Genomic DNA, 20,952 nt, shown 5'->3' with positions numbered 1-20,952 from the left:
TTCTTGCACAGATTGATATCCCTACAGTTTAATTAGCTTTATGCTATGCTGTGATGTTTTTATTATCTTAGATTTTGAGCAGCATATAATAACAAGTTTATCAGCTGCATAAAAAATGTGCCACAGTAGTTTGAATTTCATGAATTGTGATGTCCAGAAAAGACAACTATGCTGAAATACACAATATGTGACAGAGCGCTTTTAAACACAGTGATCAACACTGCGGTGTTCATCTTTAATAGTTAAAGTTTATATTGAATGAGGATCGGGTCCAGCAGTGCTTGACTTGCATTTTCCATTATCTTGATGGTTCTTCCTCTGAACGACCAATTGAAAAAGATTCTAATGTAACGGTCATATTTTCAAAATCTGTTAGCTATATTTGTCTTGTAGGAAAAAGCCTCGTAAAGGTGAGTGCAGCTGACCTATCATCACTGCATTTCATGGACGTTTAGATCTCTGCTAATAATGTTCCATTTATTTCAGAAGTGACACTCCCAATCTTTGCCCCTCTATTTAAACACTGGCAGCAAGGCAGCCTGTGATGAAAATGCTGAGTTCACCTGAATTTCCCTGAGGCCGTTAGGCAACGAGACAGATGCTGATTGGAAGGTGGGTGAAAAAGGAGGTGATGATTGTGAGGGGTGCCATCGTTAATCACAACACTCATTACTCACACGGTCCCACTTTACCACAGGACACGGCGAATCGTGTGTCTCCTGAAAGAGACTGTGTATCATAAAGGTGGATTTGGTTAATAAAGTCCTAAAAGCGTCACTTTTGGTTCTGTCCTTCCCCGACACTCTGAGTTTTTGCCTGCATGTACATCTAACCTATTAAAAAGCAGGATATAGCAAATGAGTAAATAGGAGGAGACTGTGTCAGTCAACCAGTCAGATTTGAATCTTTAGCAAAACGTTTGGTCAGCGTTTCTATGTCCAGATGAATCCACTGTTTGGGGGTTTTAGTAAGGTGGTTTAACTGTTAATGCCAGTTGACAATGTGATGATTATTGAGGGGGGGTGGGGCTCATGGTTAATTATATTCATATACATAAGTGTAATAACTAACAAGTCATAACAATTGTTCTGCTTTATTTGTAGGGTATTATAACCACAAGGAACTTGTTTCGTTTCAGACCGGGATCGTCATGTATTCAGATATTTAAAGTTGAGCAGTAGAGCCAGAGTGATTTTTGATTTAAATTTTTTATTCTTTTCCTGAAATTAGGTATTTGCCAATCTGTCCACCTGACACAGCTGATAAATACATTAAAAAAGAAAAAAAAGTTCATTTAAAAAACAAAAAAACGGGAGTAACACTTTTCAGCCATGTTAAGGTTGTTGACGTGGCTTAGTGTGTCCACCAGAGGGCAGTCTGCAAATTCCCTGTTTGCGACACAGCTCCAACAACCAGTTGAGCCAAGCAAATTCGGGGAGAGCGTAAGTGAGTGCATAACTACAAATAACAAATATATAAATATGAATATATTTGCAATGGCTAATGTTTGAGCTGTCATAGTGTAAATATTGTAATACCTCGTATTAACATCAAAGGGCAACTAGGTTTGTTGCTTTCATTTACAAAAGCACCATTTTTGGTGGGCGAGTATTGAGTTACTTATTTCTAGTGGTATTTTTTGCCAGCTACTAAATTGCTGGTATTGTGAAATCTCTGCTTAGTAGTTCAGCTAATATCCATCTGATATCACTTATGGTTGTTAATTACAGCAAGATAAATCATTCATTTCTTTGTTAATGCAGTAGTAGCCGTGTATCTCAGTCCTGCAGCTACGCTTTGCAGCAGAATATGCAGTATTGGCTCTAACTGCAGGAGACAGTAGGTTCTGCTTTTTTCTTCAGTATTATATGACAATTAGTTTTTCTTCAATAATATAAAATACAATTACTCACACATAAGTTGCATTTCACCTGACATTTATTACATGAACATGATATTAGACCCACCTCGAACATATTGTGGTTACGTGGCAACGCAGTGAAAACAGCGCAACAGTATCTTTGCACGGTAATAAGGTGCAACTTTCTTGTTTGGCTGGAAAAAAGCTCCTCATTCAGCACAAAACTGCAGAAAGAAGCAATTACCTACCAGCTGTTAAACACAGTCGAGCAAAAAAAGATTTTTCTCCAGAGTCAAGTTATTATTTGTCTTTCATTTGCCAGGTGGTCAGAAAAAAAGAGACTCCAAATGAATAACAGTGTAAGTGTTAGATGTGTAAATAAGCAGCTTGTTTTCCAACAAGTTTGCAATAAAACTTGATGATAAAAGTTGATGATAAAGTAAATCAGTGTTGTGTTCTCAACTTGTTTCTGTTGCCCCCAGGTGGCCCCAGAAGTCTGTTATTGTAGGTGTACGTAAATGAAGCCTCTGGTTAGATCAAAGTCCCCTTTATCTGCAGCAGGTGGGCAGAGGATAATTAATTAGTTTGAGAATTTTCTCAAAAAGTGCCTGGGTCCTTACTAACACATTCCGAAACGGGAATCAGGCCTTTATTTAAAATAGACTGCAGTTGGAGACGAAAGAGCCCGAAGCACTGTGTGTTTGAACAAACTGTTCTTATTTATTTGATCAAAAAAATATGCAAGAAGGAAATCTGTGTGTGTTCTTTCTACCGTTTATGAATTCTTGCTATTTTTACTAAGATTTTTTTCTCATCTGCTCACGTTTGTTATGGCTATATTCATTTGTTTTTCCTGCCGAGTTGTTAGTCGGAATTGCAACATTTCCATGTTTATTGGTTGTTGTTGTATTTTTAGCATAATCCAAATTTTCTCTTAAATGAATTCTAACAGCACAGTAGTGTAATCCTTTAGTACAAGCAAGTCCCTTTGACAGAAGTCCTGTTCCATGTGGTTCTATTGAACTGTTTTCTATGTAGCTATTTTAGAGTTGGACAGTTTGTGAATATGTCCATCATGAACCCAATAGCCCAAGCTGCTGCAAAGGCCGGTAATTTCCCTTCTCTAGGGGGAAATTGCAGGGCTTTTTATCCTGCTGACGTCGGAGAGTGACATGATTCCTTTGACGTCAGAGCTTAAGCTGTGGGCGTCATTTTTGTGTATTGTTTCAGTGAGTTCAAAGCAAAGCAGCCCCTCTGGTGGTGCCTAACACAGCTGCTGATTGTGCAGCTGCTCCTGTATCCATGCTGCTTCTCTCAGGTCATGGACATAAAATCATTCATTCATATCCTCATGCACAAAATAGTACCATAAACCCAGTGATCTCAGATTTTCTGTTATTTAAAAGTTTGAAAATCGGATAGGCCGTAGAGCAATTGTGATACAATAGATGAACTATGTTTGCTATCTAATAAGAAAAATGATAAAGTTTGTATCATTGGGTAAGCCTCTGTTGTGTGTACACATGATTTTATGTCAGTGACAGCAGAGAAATTATTAGATCTCTCAGTGTAATGCAATATATGTTGACAGCACTACACACTAGAACTTACAGAATGACCATGAATGTTAATCAAGACCTTTCGGAACAGCATGTTGCTCCTGATAGTTTTGGCTTCTGCTGAAATTGTAGACCTGCCATGCTGAGTGAATTGTCTGTCAAAAGACAGATTCTGTTTAAAAACACTAAACAGTTGTTTTGGTTTGCATCAGATCTAATTTAGGTCTTTCTGAGCTTTCTAAACACTACCCCATGAAGGAACCTCAGGAGTGACAATATTTTATAATGATACCCAACAGTAGTAGAAATACTCGAACCACAAATGATGCAAATGCTTTGCTAACCTCAGTTTAATGATTTCTTGTTTTTTTTCTCGCTGTGCTTTGTCAACAGATGGAATCAGTGTGACGGGCTTACCAATCTCCAGTCCCCTCCGCCAAGTCCTCAAACCCAGGGCTGAAACCAAGCCCGTCGGCAGCGAGTCCAGCAAGGCTGAGTACAGCCACATTAAGGTGACTAAATAAAAGCCTCTCTGAAGTGCGTGGGGGGAAGGAAACTTTTGCTCAGTTCAAAATGCAAACAGTCTGTTTCTTGTGCTTTCTGGCTTGTTGTATGGTTTAGTGAAAATCCATTTTCATCCTTGTCCAATCTCACTGCACCTTTTCACAAATGTTAAGTATCTCTGGCTAGTTTCTTTACTTTCTTACTTTGCCTCTGTCTCTCTTCCTGTTCACACCAATAGCTCTGTATACTGTGTGTGCATGGTTTTGCACAATTTACTATCAGTTAGACTTTCTGGTAAATGTCTGTGGAAGCAGCGCGTTTATGTGGATGGTAATACATCTTGGCTCCTGATGCACTCTGCTCATTGAATCTGAGCTGTAGACACGAGGGGAACATCTTGGGTTTTTGTACAAAAATAGCAAGAGTGAACAGGAGAATAAATTAGACTAGGTAATAAAGAGTGGTGGAAAGGAGACCGGCAGAATGAGAATGCACAGGATCAGCAGGGGATGTAGTTTCACTGAGGAGTTGTGGGTATCTGAAGGGTAGAAATGGGCGGTCTGACTGAGTCTAGTTGCTGAGGGTTCACCTGTAGCACAGCAGACACCTGCAAGTGTGGAGACTGCATTGTGCTGCCTTTGAAAGTCACAATGCCACAATACCTGTGAAAGCTTTCTGTCCTGTATGAATCATCCAGAGAGAAAACATATTTTGTTTGATGTTCAGATGTGCTACCAAACACATCTTTTCCATTGAAAAGTTTGATAGGATGATGACTAATTGTTGGGAGGGGAAAAAAACAAAAACTTTTTTTCATAATCTAAGCCTTGGTGAACTTAGTCTAAGTCTTTACAGAAGCTTCTAGCACTTACATTATCTTATAAAGGGAAAGAATGACTGGGCCAAATGATCGTAGATGAACAAAAAGTGGATATTGTGCTTTATATTATATTACTTTAGCTTAATGTAAAGATTTGGTTATACTGCATAATGCAAAACTGCTTATTATATTTGTGTTTTTTGTGTGTTTTGTGTGATTAATGGCCATCTAAACAGAAAAAAAACATACAACAAAATGTAAAATATTTGTGATCTTTTTATTAAGTGTATACAATTATTAATAGTTGAAGCTCATATCATACATGGCCAAGAATTTAACAAAATGAGGTTGGTGTATAAATAATTCCTGTTAACCAACATTCAGGCTTCAGCCTGCTCTAAAACCTTGGTTTCAGTTTTTGGTGAGAGAAGAAATTCCTAATATATTCAACTCAGATGCAGAGCTTTAGCTATGAGCAAAGAAGCCCCACCCACCTGTTGTTCGAGTTGGCGTGAAGGGAGGGAGAAGGAAAGTAAACAGCTTTTTTCAGACAGGGGATGAACTGAGGGACTGCACCAGTGCCCAGGATGAGATGCATGAGGATTATTTAGAATCATGCAGAGACAAAGAACAAAAATATGGAGCTGGAATTTAAATGACAGGATTTCTTTGTGTTTTGAGCCTTTTTGTTTATGGTTTGGATAATCTGCAGTGCAAGGTCAAAAGCAGCTGCAATATTAGTTTGTTCAGAGAGAACATCGTATTATCAAAATTCTATTTTAATTTTCTGTAATTCCTAGACAGAGTTGTATGTATTCTCAATGACGCTAGGCCAACGTCATTGATTGTGTCTTGTTGGATCTGATGCATGAAGATTTTTTTTATTCTTCATTCTGTACTATCTCTTTCTCATTTTGCATAACACCTTTTCTGGTAAAACTCTGAATTCTCATCTTTTTGGATTTGCTGGATAAGTTGTTAAATATCCACTGCCCATACTGTAAGTGGAAAAAGAACCAGCCATTGTTTAAGATGGGCTGGACATTTTAATCAGTGGTTAGGCTTATTAGAGGCAGAGTTTGATTTGGGTTTAAAAGCAGAATATGGTGCACGAACCTCCATAAAAAGCCAATTACAAAGAGACTCTGGTCGTGCTAGAGTTCTGCCTTAGAGCAGGTTGTAAGGATGTGAGCTTTTTCTTTTCTTTCTTGTAGATGTATTGTTGGACATGGAGTAGACACCAGAGTGATTCATTTCACTGTGTGCACAATAGACGCCTGAGCCTGTATGCTATAGCAAATTTATTCTGGGTTTGCAGCTGTATGACTCATTGTTGTTATAGAGTGTATTGTTTTCAGCACTTTGACTCAAACCTACAGGACCCAGCATACTGTTAATGCATTTTGACGTACAAGGGAGGAACAGGTATGGCATTGTTCAACATCCCAGCAAATAAGTTTGGTGTTTTTTGCTGTTAGTGATTGGTTAGTGAGTGGATTCTATCCTTATTGGATGACTGTACACCCAATATTAACTGTGATTTTTCTAACAAGCTGTGTGTTTGTGTGTCTTGAAAGCTTTCAGTCAAAATCGGGTGTGGACCATGTATGGACTGCTTAAGAGGCACCGTTGCTGTAAAAGTGGACAATCCAGAGTCTGTTTCACACATTTCCACCAAAATAAAACAATAAGAGTGCCAGCATCAGTACAACACCACAACAATCTGTCACCCAAAGTTGGACCCACCGACTTCTTTGGCTTTGGAAGGGATTAGCACAAATGCTTTCCCTAGGAAGTTACCCCAGCTTCTGCTACAAACGTTATATAATAATGAGCTCTGAAACATGCAGAAATGTGGGTGGGTTCCTTAATGACAGAAACAGAATTTGCTCGTACCGACTCAACGTTGATCAAAAATGAGCAGCTGATTTGTTTTCAAGTGCACTCTGCTAAAGTTCATTGGCTTTAAAGCTTTAATGGCAAACCACAAGATTTTATGAGAGCAGCTATGTTGTTTTAGTATTAGTACACAAGCTAACATAGTAATAAATCTGTTTGATTGTAAGGAACAGTCAAGCCCAGTTGGTTTATTTTGAGTAAAAAGGAAAAAGATTGCTTAAGCCATTAGATCAGTAGTGGTGACCATCAGGTAAATGTATTCCTTTAATATACAGATCTATATTGACATGTACGCTGTTTATGTTTTTATAGTCTCTTTCATATCACTGACCTCGTTATGACACCAGAGAGAGGGGACATAAAAGGTTCATGTGCTGCACGGCTTACTGTCAGTCAAAAGAATTTGATTTCACCCCTTGGCACAGGATGATAGAGGACGCCATCCCTTAAATAGGCACTCTGTATGACATCACCAATGTAAACGTTAAGTAGACTCAAATAAAATTAAAGCAGAAACAGGAGGATACATGTGTAAAAGCACCCATAGAGGTCAGGCTCAAGTTTGGTGTATAACATCTCAGACTTTCTTGACGGACATTGAAATTTAAACATGCTTTATGCAGCTTTAATACCCTGTAGCATCAACACGGAACAGCAATTACATTCATTACATTACATACATTACATAGGACAAAGGCTCACAGTACAAGACAGATTCCAGTATAAACTGCACATAAGGTAGGAAACAAAGGATTATGTGGCTTCAGGAAGTAGGAAGTACTAGCTGCTGCTGCATTGGGGTGGCAAGAAATTTGTTTGCATGAGCAGATATGCTCATGTTTGTGAGACAAAACCCAGTTTTATCCAATGAAGCCTCTACCAACTGGAATCTGATCAGCGTCGAGGGGAAAAGAACGGCCAACATCAGAAGGACAGTGAATTCATTATTGATTTTGGGGGTCACATCTGACCCTGAGCTGCTCTGTTTTGGCTAAAGTTATTTAACATTAGCTCACCTGCTAACCTGGATAAACTGTATAAGGTTGGTCTTTTTTTCAAATTCAGTTAAAAACTTAAATTACAAACTTGCCATAACCATATTCATAGTAAAGCCAAGTTATACTCTAGCTTGCTAACCACGACTCATTTGAACCTCATTAAATTTTGCCCTTTTATTTTTTAGCATTTGCATTGACAGCAAGCATTTACTGATTTTAACCATTATGCACTTGCACAGATATTGCAGAGAGCCGAATTTGGCGCTGAGCACAATAATTGCTGTTATTAAATCCAATCTGTGGTTTTATGGGATTGTCCAATATTGATATTTTTGCGACATGGTTGTTTCTGGGAAGCAATTTATGCGTGAATGCCAGCAGCGCTTTCTTCCATATGTCTTCTCTCGTCCATTCGTCTTCTCTTTCTATATTGGTAAGACATAGTAGCAACCCACATTAATTCACAAACCCAGTGAAGAAAAAGTGTTTACATCATAGAAACTTTAAACATTGCTCTTGTAACGGGATGGTTTTCTAACCATTTGATAATCCTTTATGAACTCTCTCCATGTTTTAGTGCCTTTTAGCATACAGCTACTGTTATATGAATACTATTAATTCGTCATTGTGTGTGTGTGCGTGTGATTGGGTGAGAGAGAATTTGTATTAGCTGATAATAGCGGTTTTTGGCCGGGGGATGGATGGACAGATGCACCGGAAATTGAAACCCTTCTAGCCAAACTGGCTTGGCACTACAGTACTCTGTTCTCTGCGTATCTCTGTCTTTGCTGGGCCAGTGAAGTGTGAATTTGTTTCTAGCACCTATACCAAATTTGTCTACTATTAATTGACAGGCATATGCTTCTACACGCTTTCTTCAATAAATCGTATTCCTTCATGTTTTGTAAATATGGTCAATGTGTTATCTGGCACTGGTGTTTCTTGGCATGAATATTTGCAGACTATGAGTAAGTGCGATCAATCATGACTGATCTGTATTCAGCACAGGAGGAGTCCACATGTTTATCTCACTGACCTTCCATCGCTCAATCTTAACACCTGTTTTTCAATGCTTCTACCAAACTGCAAATGCCTGTGGGCTTGAAAATGTGTGTGTACTGTCAGGGTGGAATGGATCCACAGTAGGTGAAGGAGACATGGCTGCTCAGATGTGCCGTTTTTCCCGATTATCTTCAAATCTTCAGTCACTCATCTCCTACGAGAGCGAGGGCATGTCCTTAACTGGGTTTCCTTGACACTGTCAATTACTTTACTCGCCTCGTCATCATAGCTTTATGCTTCAGTCTGTCCTCAGTGGGAGTCCATCACCTCGTGAAGCTCAGTTCTATTTGATTGTGGTGCCAGAACCTTGGTCGTAGACACAAACATCTGATGTGCTTGTCTCTGTTGAAAACATGAAACTTACCTGGAGTAGGAGCAGCTGCAGAGTTTTTTGTGGGGATTCTAGTGTAGGGTGACTTGAGTAACAGTAATCCCACTTTTGTGATTGTGCATGACTCACTATAACACCGGCTGGTGTGCAGTCCAGCTCATTCACTTAGCCCTCCTGTGAACCTTTCTTTGGCGCTCGCTCGATGTCATCGGGGGCATTTTGAGGGGAAGCTGTGCTACAGAAATAGGCTGGCCCCTCAGACACGTTCGACGATTATCTTCAAAACGCCAAATGTCCAGCATGCTGTGAGACTGCATCCAGTGCAATTTTGCTCTCCTGTTCATAATGCCACATTATTGGAGTATAGAGATTGAGGTTAGAGTGTAGATGTATGTGCTCCTCTGAGGGAAACATTCTAGGACAGAGAAAGCTTTTACCGGGCTTCCTTGTGCCAGCATCAGGGGTCTTAGAGTGCACAATTTTCTGTGTGACTTGCACCTCCTAACCCAGCCAAATATGAAATGAAATAGTCTCATTGCAGGTGGTTATTTGGAAGACATTTCTGCAGTAATGTCTCTGACAGGGGCTCCCAAAGTGGATTTGATGCTCAGAGCCTTTTCTATTCTCTGCTTATACTTTATGTATAATTGTGTCTGTTCAACAATTTCACTGTTGGTTTATAAAGTATACCTCATCCCTGATCTGTAGCTTCCTGAGGTCTTCCTGAGTAGCTTCACAGCGTTGCATGGGAGTAATAATGTGAAGGCATCATTCTGATTATCAGTTGAATCAACACCTCTAAAACACTTCAAACAAAATATTAAAACCTTAAAATACTAACATTTTGTTCCTTCTAAAGAATGACTTCATTGTCCAGCTGCAAGCAAGTCGTTTTCACCAGCTTTCAGTGGAATTGTCCACACATTCAGGACCCTCAGGTGGCTTCGGTGAATTAAGAGACTTCAGCAGAAATGATCCGAACCAAAGAAACTCGGTCTTTGCCTAAAACCTGCTCCATTTGTCAGATTTCTTTAGCTGTGCCTTAGTCTTCCACTGAGTGAAAATGATAACAGCCTGTAGCCTATAGATTTGCACTTGGATAATGTTTTTGTGAAAGAATAATAACATCTGTCAGGCTGGAATTGTTTGTGGCTTCCTCAGCATGCTAATGCAATAGCCAGCAATCTGTCTGCACAGCTATCTGCTGTTTCTGTGTATTGAGTCTCTTTGGATCTGAAGTCTTTTCTTTCTGCTTTTCGGTCATTTCAATAAAAAAAAACTATTCATTATTGGTTAGTTTTAACTTCATCATGGTCTTCTCAGCTCATATAGGACTAAAGTCCACAAAGACACTCAGCAGCAGTAAAAACACTACGGTGTCAAAGATTGTGGCTACATAATCACAAACAGTGACAGAAGAGTGCAAATGACAGTTTAAGTTTAGAAAAATCAGTTTAGCAGTTCAGACTAAAAAAAAAGAAGAATTTAAATGGTCTGAAACATTGTTACAAACATTCAGTCATGCTTATATTCACAACAATGGAAAATTTAGATTTTTGAATAGGATGTAAATGGAAACCAGACAACACATGACACACATTTCACACACGTGCCCGAGCCGATGGGTTCAAATGGGGTTCAGCTCATGTGAATATTTAGTTAAAATATCCTCAAACTAGTAATGCTGTGTGAGGTTGTGGTTATAAACATAAATCTAGATGATTCTGGATTCGTTAATGTAGAAACATTCGTTAGTTCTTATGATGAGTTTAGGAGGTAAATTTTCGAAATCTCTTCAGGAAGCATTGACTCAGCAAACTTCAAAAACCTTTCCAGAATTTATTCTTTTTTTGTTACCTTTTGAACCTCATAACACACCATTACTATGTCATAACTTGAGCAAGGTTTTATTTATTTTCAGATTGTCGGTAAGTCCCAGACACACATATATGCCAAGACATTCATCTTAAACATCCTGGCAACAAGGAAAATTGAATCGTGCTTGAGAAAAGCTAATGTAAGCACTTTTGAAACAGTAGACGAGTGTGCCTGTGACTGTGTGCAGTGAGAAAGAGCTATGCCTTTGGAAAAGAAATGCTGTCCAACACACACACACACACACACACACACACACACACAGTTGGGTGAGTGTTGGGGGTGGGCGGGCAGAGCTTCTTCAGGCCTAATCAAATCCAGTAGAGACAGTCAGAGTCGGCTTGCTGCCTGCCAGCCAACCTGCCTGCTATTTTTAGAAGCCCAGCCCAGCTCTCTCCACATGTACAGATCCCGGCTCGTGATAGAGATATTTATAACTGCCACAGTTGTCTGCCCAAGTGTGAAACTCCAACTGAACAACTGAATGATTTTCTCCTCCATGGCGCAGGATTAAAAATGTTCTTTCTTTTCTCTCCCCTTTGGCTTATCCACAACCAACTTTATGTTCAGTTGTATAGCGCTTTGGGTTGTGATTTTTGAAGACTGTGAATTTAGCTATAGGATGCTGTGCCTAGGGAAGAAATTAAGCATTTAAAGTTGATTGCAGGTTTGGGTCAGGCCATTTTCCGCAAGATGTGGCATTTTCTCACTTTTTTTTTTTTTTTTGTGCTTTGTTTTAGCAATGGGTGTATAGAGTGACAACTGATGCATTTTATGCGTGTCACCACAACCTGTGCTTACCTTAGAACTCGGTCCCATCATGCTAAACTAAGCTGCTTGCATATAGCTTCTTTTTTTTTCTGCTGTTTTTAGTTATGTGACAACCCCAAGATTTATAGACTCTGAAACCGGTCATGACGCTGTGAATCAAATCTGAAATGACTGTTAAATGTTTCCAAAGACTTCTGAAAAATATGGGTTTGTTGTTTCAACCCACTGTTAATTGCATCAGCTATGTAGTTTGTCAGTGCAAATAGCATTTTGTCGATCTGAAAGACTGAACTCTATCGTGTCTGATTTGATCATTCCATATCACACCATAAAATTTTGGAAATCCACTGCGAGACCAAGTAGAAGCCTTCACTTTGTTAGAATTTAGGTTGTGTTTTTCAGTTAACATGACATTAACAGTTGGACACCTTCCATTTATTTTCACCATTTATTTAGTTAAAATGTTGGATAGTAGTTAAGTCAGATGAACTGATATGGCAACTATTCAAGACTAGACGCAAGCAAGCAATTTATTTATATAGCACTTTCGGATCAGCCCCCAGCTGAACACAAAGTGCTGTACACTTGACATGCCAGAGTGATACATTGAACATGTTAAAAAATAAGAAAAATAATAATATAAAAATAAATAAAATGTATATATAAAATGATTATTAAAATGACATTAAAATAAATAAAATTAGCACAAATAGCAAAGACAATAATAAAATAGTATAAAAAATGATGATGAGAATTACATTTAAAACAATAAAATCAGCACATTAGATCAAAACAATAAAATCAATAAAATTGGGTCAGACTGTGTCATATGCCAAGGAGTAAAAATGGGTTTTAAGATGTGTTTTAAAAGTGGACAGTGAAGGGGCCTCTCTAATGTGCTGGGGCAGACTGTTCCACAGATTAGGAGCAGCAATAGAGAAGGCCCTGTGTCCCCTCTGAGCTTCCTCTTGGACCTGGGTACCTCCAGGAGCAGCTTGTCAGCTGACCTGAGAGACCTGGGGGGTGAGTAAGGATGCAGAAGCTCAGAGAGGTAAGTTGGGGCAAGACCGTTTAAACATTTAAACACAAACATGAGAATTTTAAAATGAACTCTAAGATATACAGGCAGCCAATGGAGTGAAGCCAGGATGGGAGTTATGTGCTCTCTTTTACGAGTTTTGGTTAAAAGTCGTGCAGCAGAATTCTGGACCAGCTGCAGACGAGAGAGAAGATGCTGACTAACTCCACAATACAGAGCATTACAGTAATCTAGACGACATGAAATAAAAGCATGGATTACCGTTTCAAGATGCTGCCTGGATAAAATAGGTCTTATCTTTGCCAAGCGCCTTAAATGATAAAAACTGGACTTGACAGTAGCCCTAATTTGACTGTCTAATTTAAAATCACTGTCCATCTTAAAACCCAGGTTTGTAACAACAGATTTAAAATACTCTGCCAGGGGTCCCAAATCAATAGCAGAGGGTTCACAAGGTCCACTAGGACCAAACAGAATCACCTCAGTTTTGCTTGAATTACACCTTAGAAAGTTTAGGGACATCCAAGATTTAATGTCTTCTAGACATGCTAGAAGTGGCTTAATAGAGAAGGCCTCTTTCTGCTTCAGAGGCAAATAAATAGACACAGTCTGTGAGCAACTGCTAGCAATGCAGAGACTATAGCATTCTGACAGTGGAAAATAGTTATTAGATTATTGTCATGTTTTTTTCCCCAATGGTTAGATTGGTTGGGAGTGGTTAGATTATTATTGCTGCGTAGACGTCATACTACAATGACCCTGAAGTTATAGATGAATCCACGTCAGATAGCATGCAAATTTATCTAAATGCCACTCACCAGTGTATTGAAAATGAATGAATGGGATGTTTAGTGTTGGCCAAGCAATGGCATCTCACCAAGAAATCTAAAAGTGCAGCACAAAGTGAACATTATTATCTCATCTTTACCTGAAGGAGCTTTTTCAAGAGGAACACAATTCATACAATTCAGCACAGTTAATAACACATTTTCTTTCCGGGCTATCCATTACTACCGGTCTTTATCCAAAACGCTAGTTATTGACGTCTATAGAAAATTGCACATGCAGAGTCTTAGCAGAGAATGTGAGTTGACGCTGCAGTGTCACTCCCATGAGAAGAGTAATGTTAGTCATTCCAAATATTGACTTTAAGCTCATTAGAATTGTACAAATTCTGTTTTTTTGCTTCATATACTGTATGTCCGTGTGTGTTTGCACGATTCAATAAATCACTGCACCTATTTCCCCACCTTGTTTTTTTTGTTTTTTTTTCCAAGGTGTGGCTCGAGGCTTTTTGCTCAGTACAGTAACTAATGCTTATAACAAAAGCTGAAAAATGAAGTACTGTGTTTTTCACTTCCAGGGCTCCACACTGGTGTAATAACAGAAAGCTTTGATATCAAAGCTCACTTTGGTTGTAAACAAGTCAATAGCGATGTACGAGTTTTATTCAGCCTAATCCACAGCGACACAGGATAAAAGCAATAATTCAGTTAACCTATGATTAGACGTCCTGTGTACCCAGACATCTTGGCTTTGGCTGCTGTATCATGGTGGATAGTATCGGTCTGAAGGCTGAACTGAACTTTACTGCGACAAAGAGAAAAGATTTTGTTGACTTTTGTGAGCCTGCTGTTGATGTCTATGATCACCATCTGTGTTTATGCAAAATGTTCACAGTGCCACAGTTCTCAGGTGTTGGTTAGATTTCTAACTGTGGTGTTCTCGAGAGTTGAGGGAATGTAAAATAATGGAGAATAACCAAAAGGCATAATCATCATGAGCTATAAGTATACAGAAAACCCGCGCACTGCACAGTGCCATTGGATTTGTTCCTACAAGCCATTTATTTCCCTGTGCTTTATTTACCTGTTGGCACTACACAGTCGTCACTGATTGCGGTTTGAAATCCTGGCTGTGAACCACAGCTGTGCCCATAGCACCTATATTTCCCCTACTTTATCAGCATATGGCCGCCTGTTGTCTCCGGGCTGCAGCAGGTACATCGCTCGTGCCTCAGTGCGAGTTGACGTGAGGAAACATGAGCGGGGAGAAATGGGAAAATAGATGGTGTTAAGGCTGGGGGATGTGTCACCAAGATGTAGTGTGGAAGCCTCCAGAGATTTCTAGATTTCTTATTATATTTTATTTTGCCTCTGTTTTGGTCTTTGCTACAAAAATGTAAGCAAGACCTTCTACAGACTCTTTCATGCTCCAGGTAGCGGTTTGATGAGCTCAGATGTATAATTTACTGCATTTCCTTCTGATAAAATATAAAATACAAACAAAACAGAACTACAGTTGAGTGTGAGCCTTGTTTTTTACCCCCTTTTGGTTGTTTGCCTTACATGTAGCTCTTTCTTTTTCTTTAAAGGTTAGCTTCTGTGAATGCATCACTCATTAAGTTAAACCTCTGAGCTTTACCCAAGTGAGAATCGTTTATATTTGAGCAAACTGTGAAAGGGAGAACTTGATTTCCTCTGAGAGTCATCAAGCCTGTCGCTTCAGAGGAAATCTTTAGAGCCTAGTTGCAACATGCAAAGGGAGCACCCATTTCTAATAGCAGAAACACGAGTCGTCTTATTCAGTATTAGCTCTTTCATCCTGGCTGTGCTCATATATAAATGCACAGGGAAGACGAGTCGGTGTCATTCATCTTTTCCCTGATGGCCTGTCACGGCTACGTTAGTGCTAACGCTGTGATTTGGGACCTTCTGTCTCTAACTGATGGCCAAATGATCTGGTCCATTAAGACATGTTCCCCAGGGACATCTGAGTTTTGTATTCTTCTTTCTAATTACTACTCATGTAATATGCACAACTCTGTCTGAGCTCCCAGGCAGCTTTTTATTAGCTAAGCAACAGTTGGTCGACTGGCTTGTCCCCATAGGTCTTTAGATTTCAGAAAGATCTCTTTAGTGGTACTTTTGTCTTCTATCTTTTAATAAACCGAACCTAAACATAAATATATGTCATATTTAAAATGATGGTGAAGAAATAGAATGTGCAAATAGGATTTAAATGGTAAAAATATTACTCAAATCTGAAGTCAAATTTGTGTAAAGAAGATTAACCTTTAGGCCAAATTGGTTCTACATAAAAACCAGGGAGGTTTAAATGGAACCTGTTACACTCCAACACTCCACTTTGGCAATTTGTTAGTTGCAGTCATACCAGAAATATATAATGAATAGAATATTGTTGCGTATATTTAACAGACCAGAATGTGACGTGAAAGCTACAGTTGTACAGGTTTTTTTTTTTTTTTTTTATACTGCACCTTATGGACTCCCGTGAAAATACACCCATGATTTAAAAGCTTATAGAATCACGTGTAGCCGCAAACCTCTCTCAAACGATCTTCGTTACAATGTTGCTTCAGTTCATTGAGGTTTGTGAACATTTGTTTATGCACAGTTCTTTTAACTTTCCACTACAGCATTTGTGGCTGAATCCTCTTCATGATCAACACTTCGATCTTTTTTTTTTTTTTTCTTCCTTCAATCATTCTCTAGCTTTGTGAGTGTGCTTGGGATCATCATCCTGTTGCATTTCCCAATTTTAGCCAAGCTTTAGCTTGACATTAACTCCAGAATAATTTGATATATAGAGTAGTTCAGCTCCTTTAAGGTCCTGTGGCTTAAAAAAACAACCCGAATCATTACCCACCTTTTCAGCCATTCCTTTATCTCTTTTCTGCTGTGCTCATGATCAGTCTTCTGCTGCATTTGGTTGGTCAGATGGTCTCACATCTGACTCTAGACTATTTTGCTATACTGAGGTGTTCATGGTCATCTCAATGATCGGTGCCCAAGTCCTCTAGCGGCAAAACAAGCTTGAATCATCACACGAAACACAGCAGCTGTTTACATTATACAGACAAAAAAAATAAATAAATCACAGCACCTCATCTAGCACCTAGCACTACTGATGTGTGTTACACATCAGTGAAATGTATGAAAGTACCTTGACGTAAACTTGATGGCTGTTAGAATGGTGGATAAAAGCAGTGCATGAGCAGCATAGAACGTATATCTGAGCAAGGTGTTTGCTGTCTAACCCATGTCATCCAACCCAACTTCTGGGGAAAATTGACAGCCCAATTAAATATGGAAACATTTACTTTTAAGTTAATGTTTTAATTGGCAGGTTATGAATTAGAAATGACCTCCTACAGCAAGGAGGAGTAACAGGTCCAAAAATATCAAAGACAGCACAACCCGCTGTGATCAAGTAAATGAAGCTCAGTGAAAAACTCAGCCCCGCCCCAAGAAGGTCACGGTAAAGTTTTGTTTATTAGCTTGGTGTGTGTGTGTGTGTTTTTGTGTGTTCATGTGTTCGTTTGTGAGTGTGAAATTGCTGGTATATGCAAGCCTAGGGGGTGAAATTAGTAGAGAATCAAGCATTTCATCATGCTTGCTGGACTTGAATCCATGTGTGAAATCCAGTGAGGCAGGCCAAGCGTGGCTCCATATGCTGCCCATGGTCAATGACTGAACCGGTGTCAATCAGATCACCTTTGGATGCACCAAAGTCACCCTCAACAGGATGTTTGTGTAGCAACGTGCTTCTGACAGGTCTTTGTTGGCGAGTTATTTGTTTATATTTAGTGTGTGTGTGCATCAGCATGCAGTTTATAATTTGCTCTCAGCTCTTCAAAGCAGGTTTCACATCTTTGTGGTCGACTGCTGCTGATAACTTATAAGAACAGCAGTGGGGGTCCAAGGTGTGATGAGAGGCTTCTTCCTGTAGTCTCTCCAGCTGGTAAATGGTGTGACACCTGTACTGGACCACAGGGTTACATAAAGGAGCAGGCGTTTGGTGTCTGAGGCACCCGTGGGTCGTCTGTTTACCTCTGATCACACATGAACAGAGGCAATGCTGCGTGTCTGCAGTAGCCAGCCTGCATCTCATACAGATACAACTCTGTCCCTGAGAAAATGCAGTGCTGCTGTTCATCCTCTTTCCTTTCCTTACATGACTCACAACCTATAATCAGATTGAACAGTATGTAAGCGAATTAGTCAACACTCAGACAACAAATCAAATTACTCTGGATGAAATGGTTCTTTTATCATCCACAGGAAGTACTTACACTCATGAAGCAGAGACACCTGGGTTTGCATTGTATGAGTAAGTGCCCAAATAATATTGACAATAGCTACGGATTAGTTTACTGTCTAAATTTAAGACACTGTGTGTAGAATTCACAGGCAACAGTTGGCCACAATAATAATAGCGATTACAAGAATCATTATAAAGTTGTAACTACTTTTTATGAAACTTGGTAAATGGTTATTGTGTGTATGTGTGTGTGTGTATATATGTATATGTGTATATGAAACATATAGGTAGTTCTGTCTGAGTAACTGAAGCATGTGAAAAATCTTAAACGTAATGACTTGACTAAAGATTATTCATCTAAGAGTGTATACAGAAGTGGCACAGCAGCATTGTTCCATTGTTTCAGCTCCATTTTTGTAGGACCTTGATGACCCTGGTGTTGTAGCCAGTCAGGGAGCTGTGATTTTAAATATTTGCACAAGCGGCACGCAGGCGTTTCCCTGGTAACCGGGTGTTGTTGGGTGAGGATGCAGAGAGAGAGAGAGAGGATTTGTGAGCAGGGACAGTCCTGAAGGGTTTCAGCGAGCTCAAGAGGAGAGAGAAGCTTTAATTGGCTTCTGATTTTCATGGAACTGTGTGGACTGTATGTCCCTCCTGAGGATGTCACTACCTCAGCACTCATGTAGATTTTGCACTGCAGAAACTGAAACGGTGTAGCATAATGTATCCCAACCAGGCCAGTGTGTCTGGTGCTGTTTTCCCAGCAAATCTGCAATGCCTGTGTGTGGTTTAACATGCAAATCACTCAAATTAGAAACTGTCATGCATCACAAATCTGCCATTTCAGGTGATGTCAAAGGAAGTTCAACCATAAAAAAAAGTTGCTGAATGTGGTTCTGAATGGCAAGATTACACAATTTGAAAGAATTGTTTTTATTAATAATTCTACCTCTGATAGACATTTTATGTATTTATTTATTAATGTTTTGTGTTTATAACCTGGGAAATATTTAATGAAAGTTTAAAATAAAATTAGTGTGTCATCTGAATGTTGCTGGTAAAGTAATTAGATCATCCCCAAGAGTTTGGAATAATTACCCAACAGTATCCACAGAAGACTCTTTTGCTACATGAGAGAGTTTGCAGTTTGACACTATTTGCAGGCACAACACTGTTAGAGGTACGATTTGCCAGAATAAAGGCAGTTCAGGGTGGGATTTGATCCCAAAAATCCAATTATCCCTCCATGAATCATTTTTATGTCTTAAAAACAAAGTGGGGTAGTGCAAAGTGAAACTGCAACGCAGGCACTCATTGTATTTTCAGTTATGAGCAATGAGACATGCCTACAGACTGCCTCTTACGAGGTGGTTTCCACTGGACCTGACTGTTTTTCCAGTAGCTAATGCTTAATGGCTTTTTCTCATAATTACATGTAATAAAATGTCAAAAACCCAAATTTTTTTTATTGACGTTACTGGACTGCCTTTAATCATTTGAAAAGAAGTGTTAAACTCATTTTGGTTCATGTTGGCCAGAAACCACTGCATAATAAGTTATTAAAAATACTAATTGTACAGTCTGCAAACTTTCAGTTTAATGGATCATTATTCTACAAATCATCTGATGAAGAGGCTGAAATGTTTTCATTAAAATATAGCCAATTTCGACACGGTTTAGATTTTCCTCATTCAGTCATCGCTAAAAAAAATGTAATGTCTCTGTTAGAGGGGATTATATTCTGCTGGAGATGGACATCTGCAGACCCCATAAGTCTTTACTATTATACTTTTCCCAAGTTTGCTTGAAATCCACCTCATCAAAGCATGTGTTTTTGGTCTGCAGGAGGATAGAGAGTCATTTCTAGTGTTATGCAATTAGGATGGCATGGCAGGAGTAAAAAAACATTCGGAAAGGGTGTATGGGAATTGTGTCAGAAATGAATACCAGAGAGAAATAAAGATATTAATTGTGGATAGACCTCCTGCCACCCGTAACAATGTGTGGGCCACAATGAAGAATAAAATTCAGTGGCGAGGTAATAGAGCTAACAAACTGCTGTTCGGTTTTAGGCTGCCGAGTCGTGAAAATGGAGAATAAGTTCACATTTGCAGAGTAAATGAAATGTGAAATTATAGGCGACTGTAAGGGATGTAAGGTATCCTTCTTTTTTTTTTTTCCAGAACTTGTATTGTATGTATTGTATCTATTATTAGCCCTTCTTTATATTTATTGCATATTATATCAATATTTAATATGCAGAGTTATATTTACGATAATGCATTATGGAGTAATGGGGAAGCCGGCCCCAATAATTTCAACAGATGGTTGCAACAAAGTTTTAGCATGGGCAGTGACACCTCAGACCCCCCTTTATTCAGACCCCTGGAAGAACACAGGCACGATCAGCTTTACACCAGCAGTGTAAATCTGATTAGGGAAAATATAAACTAAACTATAGAAACTATAAATATAAAAGACGTGAAAGCAGGATATTAAAAGCAATATGAGTCAAATGAGCTCCTGATATAGAATTATTGTGGTACGTTTAATAATGTATAATAATTTGATTACAACTTAATATCCGCTTGATGGCAGTTATGTCATTGTAAAGATGATTATTAACATCACTACGGGCTTATGTTGCTGCTTTTTTTCCCCCTCTCACTGCATGTCACAGTGACAATCATATTACCGGAATGATGCAGCTGCCGGAGGGAATTTATGTCATACAGTGCTCTTCACATTTTGTGGCACTGTTTCCGCTCTCCTCCACTTCCTATAATAACTTGAGCTTGACATCTCGTAACCCCCCTCATCGCAGATTCCTCATAGTTGGGAAGGCTGCTCACCCACTGTTTAAAATGTCTCCCATCCTAATTGCCACATCAGAAGCAAACCCTAACTGTGAGGGGGTGCAGAGCGTGACATTATAAACGCCGCAGGCAGAAATGTCAGGACCATCATTAAATGGATCTGCTCTGGACTCTTCCGCATAGGCTGGTGAGGTTTTTCGGCAGGTTTCGGAGCCGGTGAGGTGATTATACCATGCTATGGCAACTTGTGTGCATCCCCAGGTCATCTTTCTTACCAAAAAGTACTTGTGAATAAATAAAACCTTCCATCTTTTCCCTGTCAGCAATGCTAGCTATTTATGTTTCCATGCAGC

General features: G+C 39.2%; 1 protein-coding gene across 8 annotated transcripts in view; it reads left to right on the top strand.

The window, feature by feature from the left end:
- Positions 1 to 20,952, top strand: part of trappc9 (trafficking protein particle complex subunit 9) — a 248,090-nt gene that overhangs the window by 108,294 nt on the left and 118,844 nt on the right. For all 8 annotated transcript variants that reach the window (XM_065471289.1, XM_065471291.1, XM_065471290.1 and 5 more), the window contains one exon: positions 3,814 to 3,932. In XM_065471289.1, coding sequence (XP_065327361.1) covers positions 3,814 to 3,932 — 119 coding nt within the window. The remainder of the gene's footprint in view (positions 1 to 3,813; positions 3,933 to 20,952) is intronic.

The sequence above is a fragment of the Pelmatolapia mariae genome, linkage group LG22 (genome assembly GCF_036321145.2).
Source record: "Pelmatolapia mariae isolate MD_Pm_ZW linkage group LG22, Pm_UMD_F_2, whole genome shotgun sequence".
NCBI classification, from domain to species: domain Eukaryota; kingdom Metazoa; phylum Chordata; class Actinopteri; order Cichliformes; family Cichlidae; genus Pelmatolapia; species Pelmatolapia mariae.
This window is presented reverse-complemented; position numbering and strand designations above follow the sequence as displayed.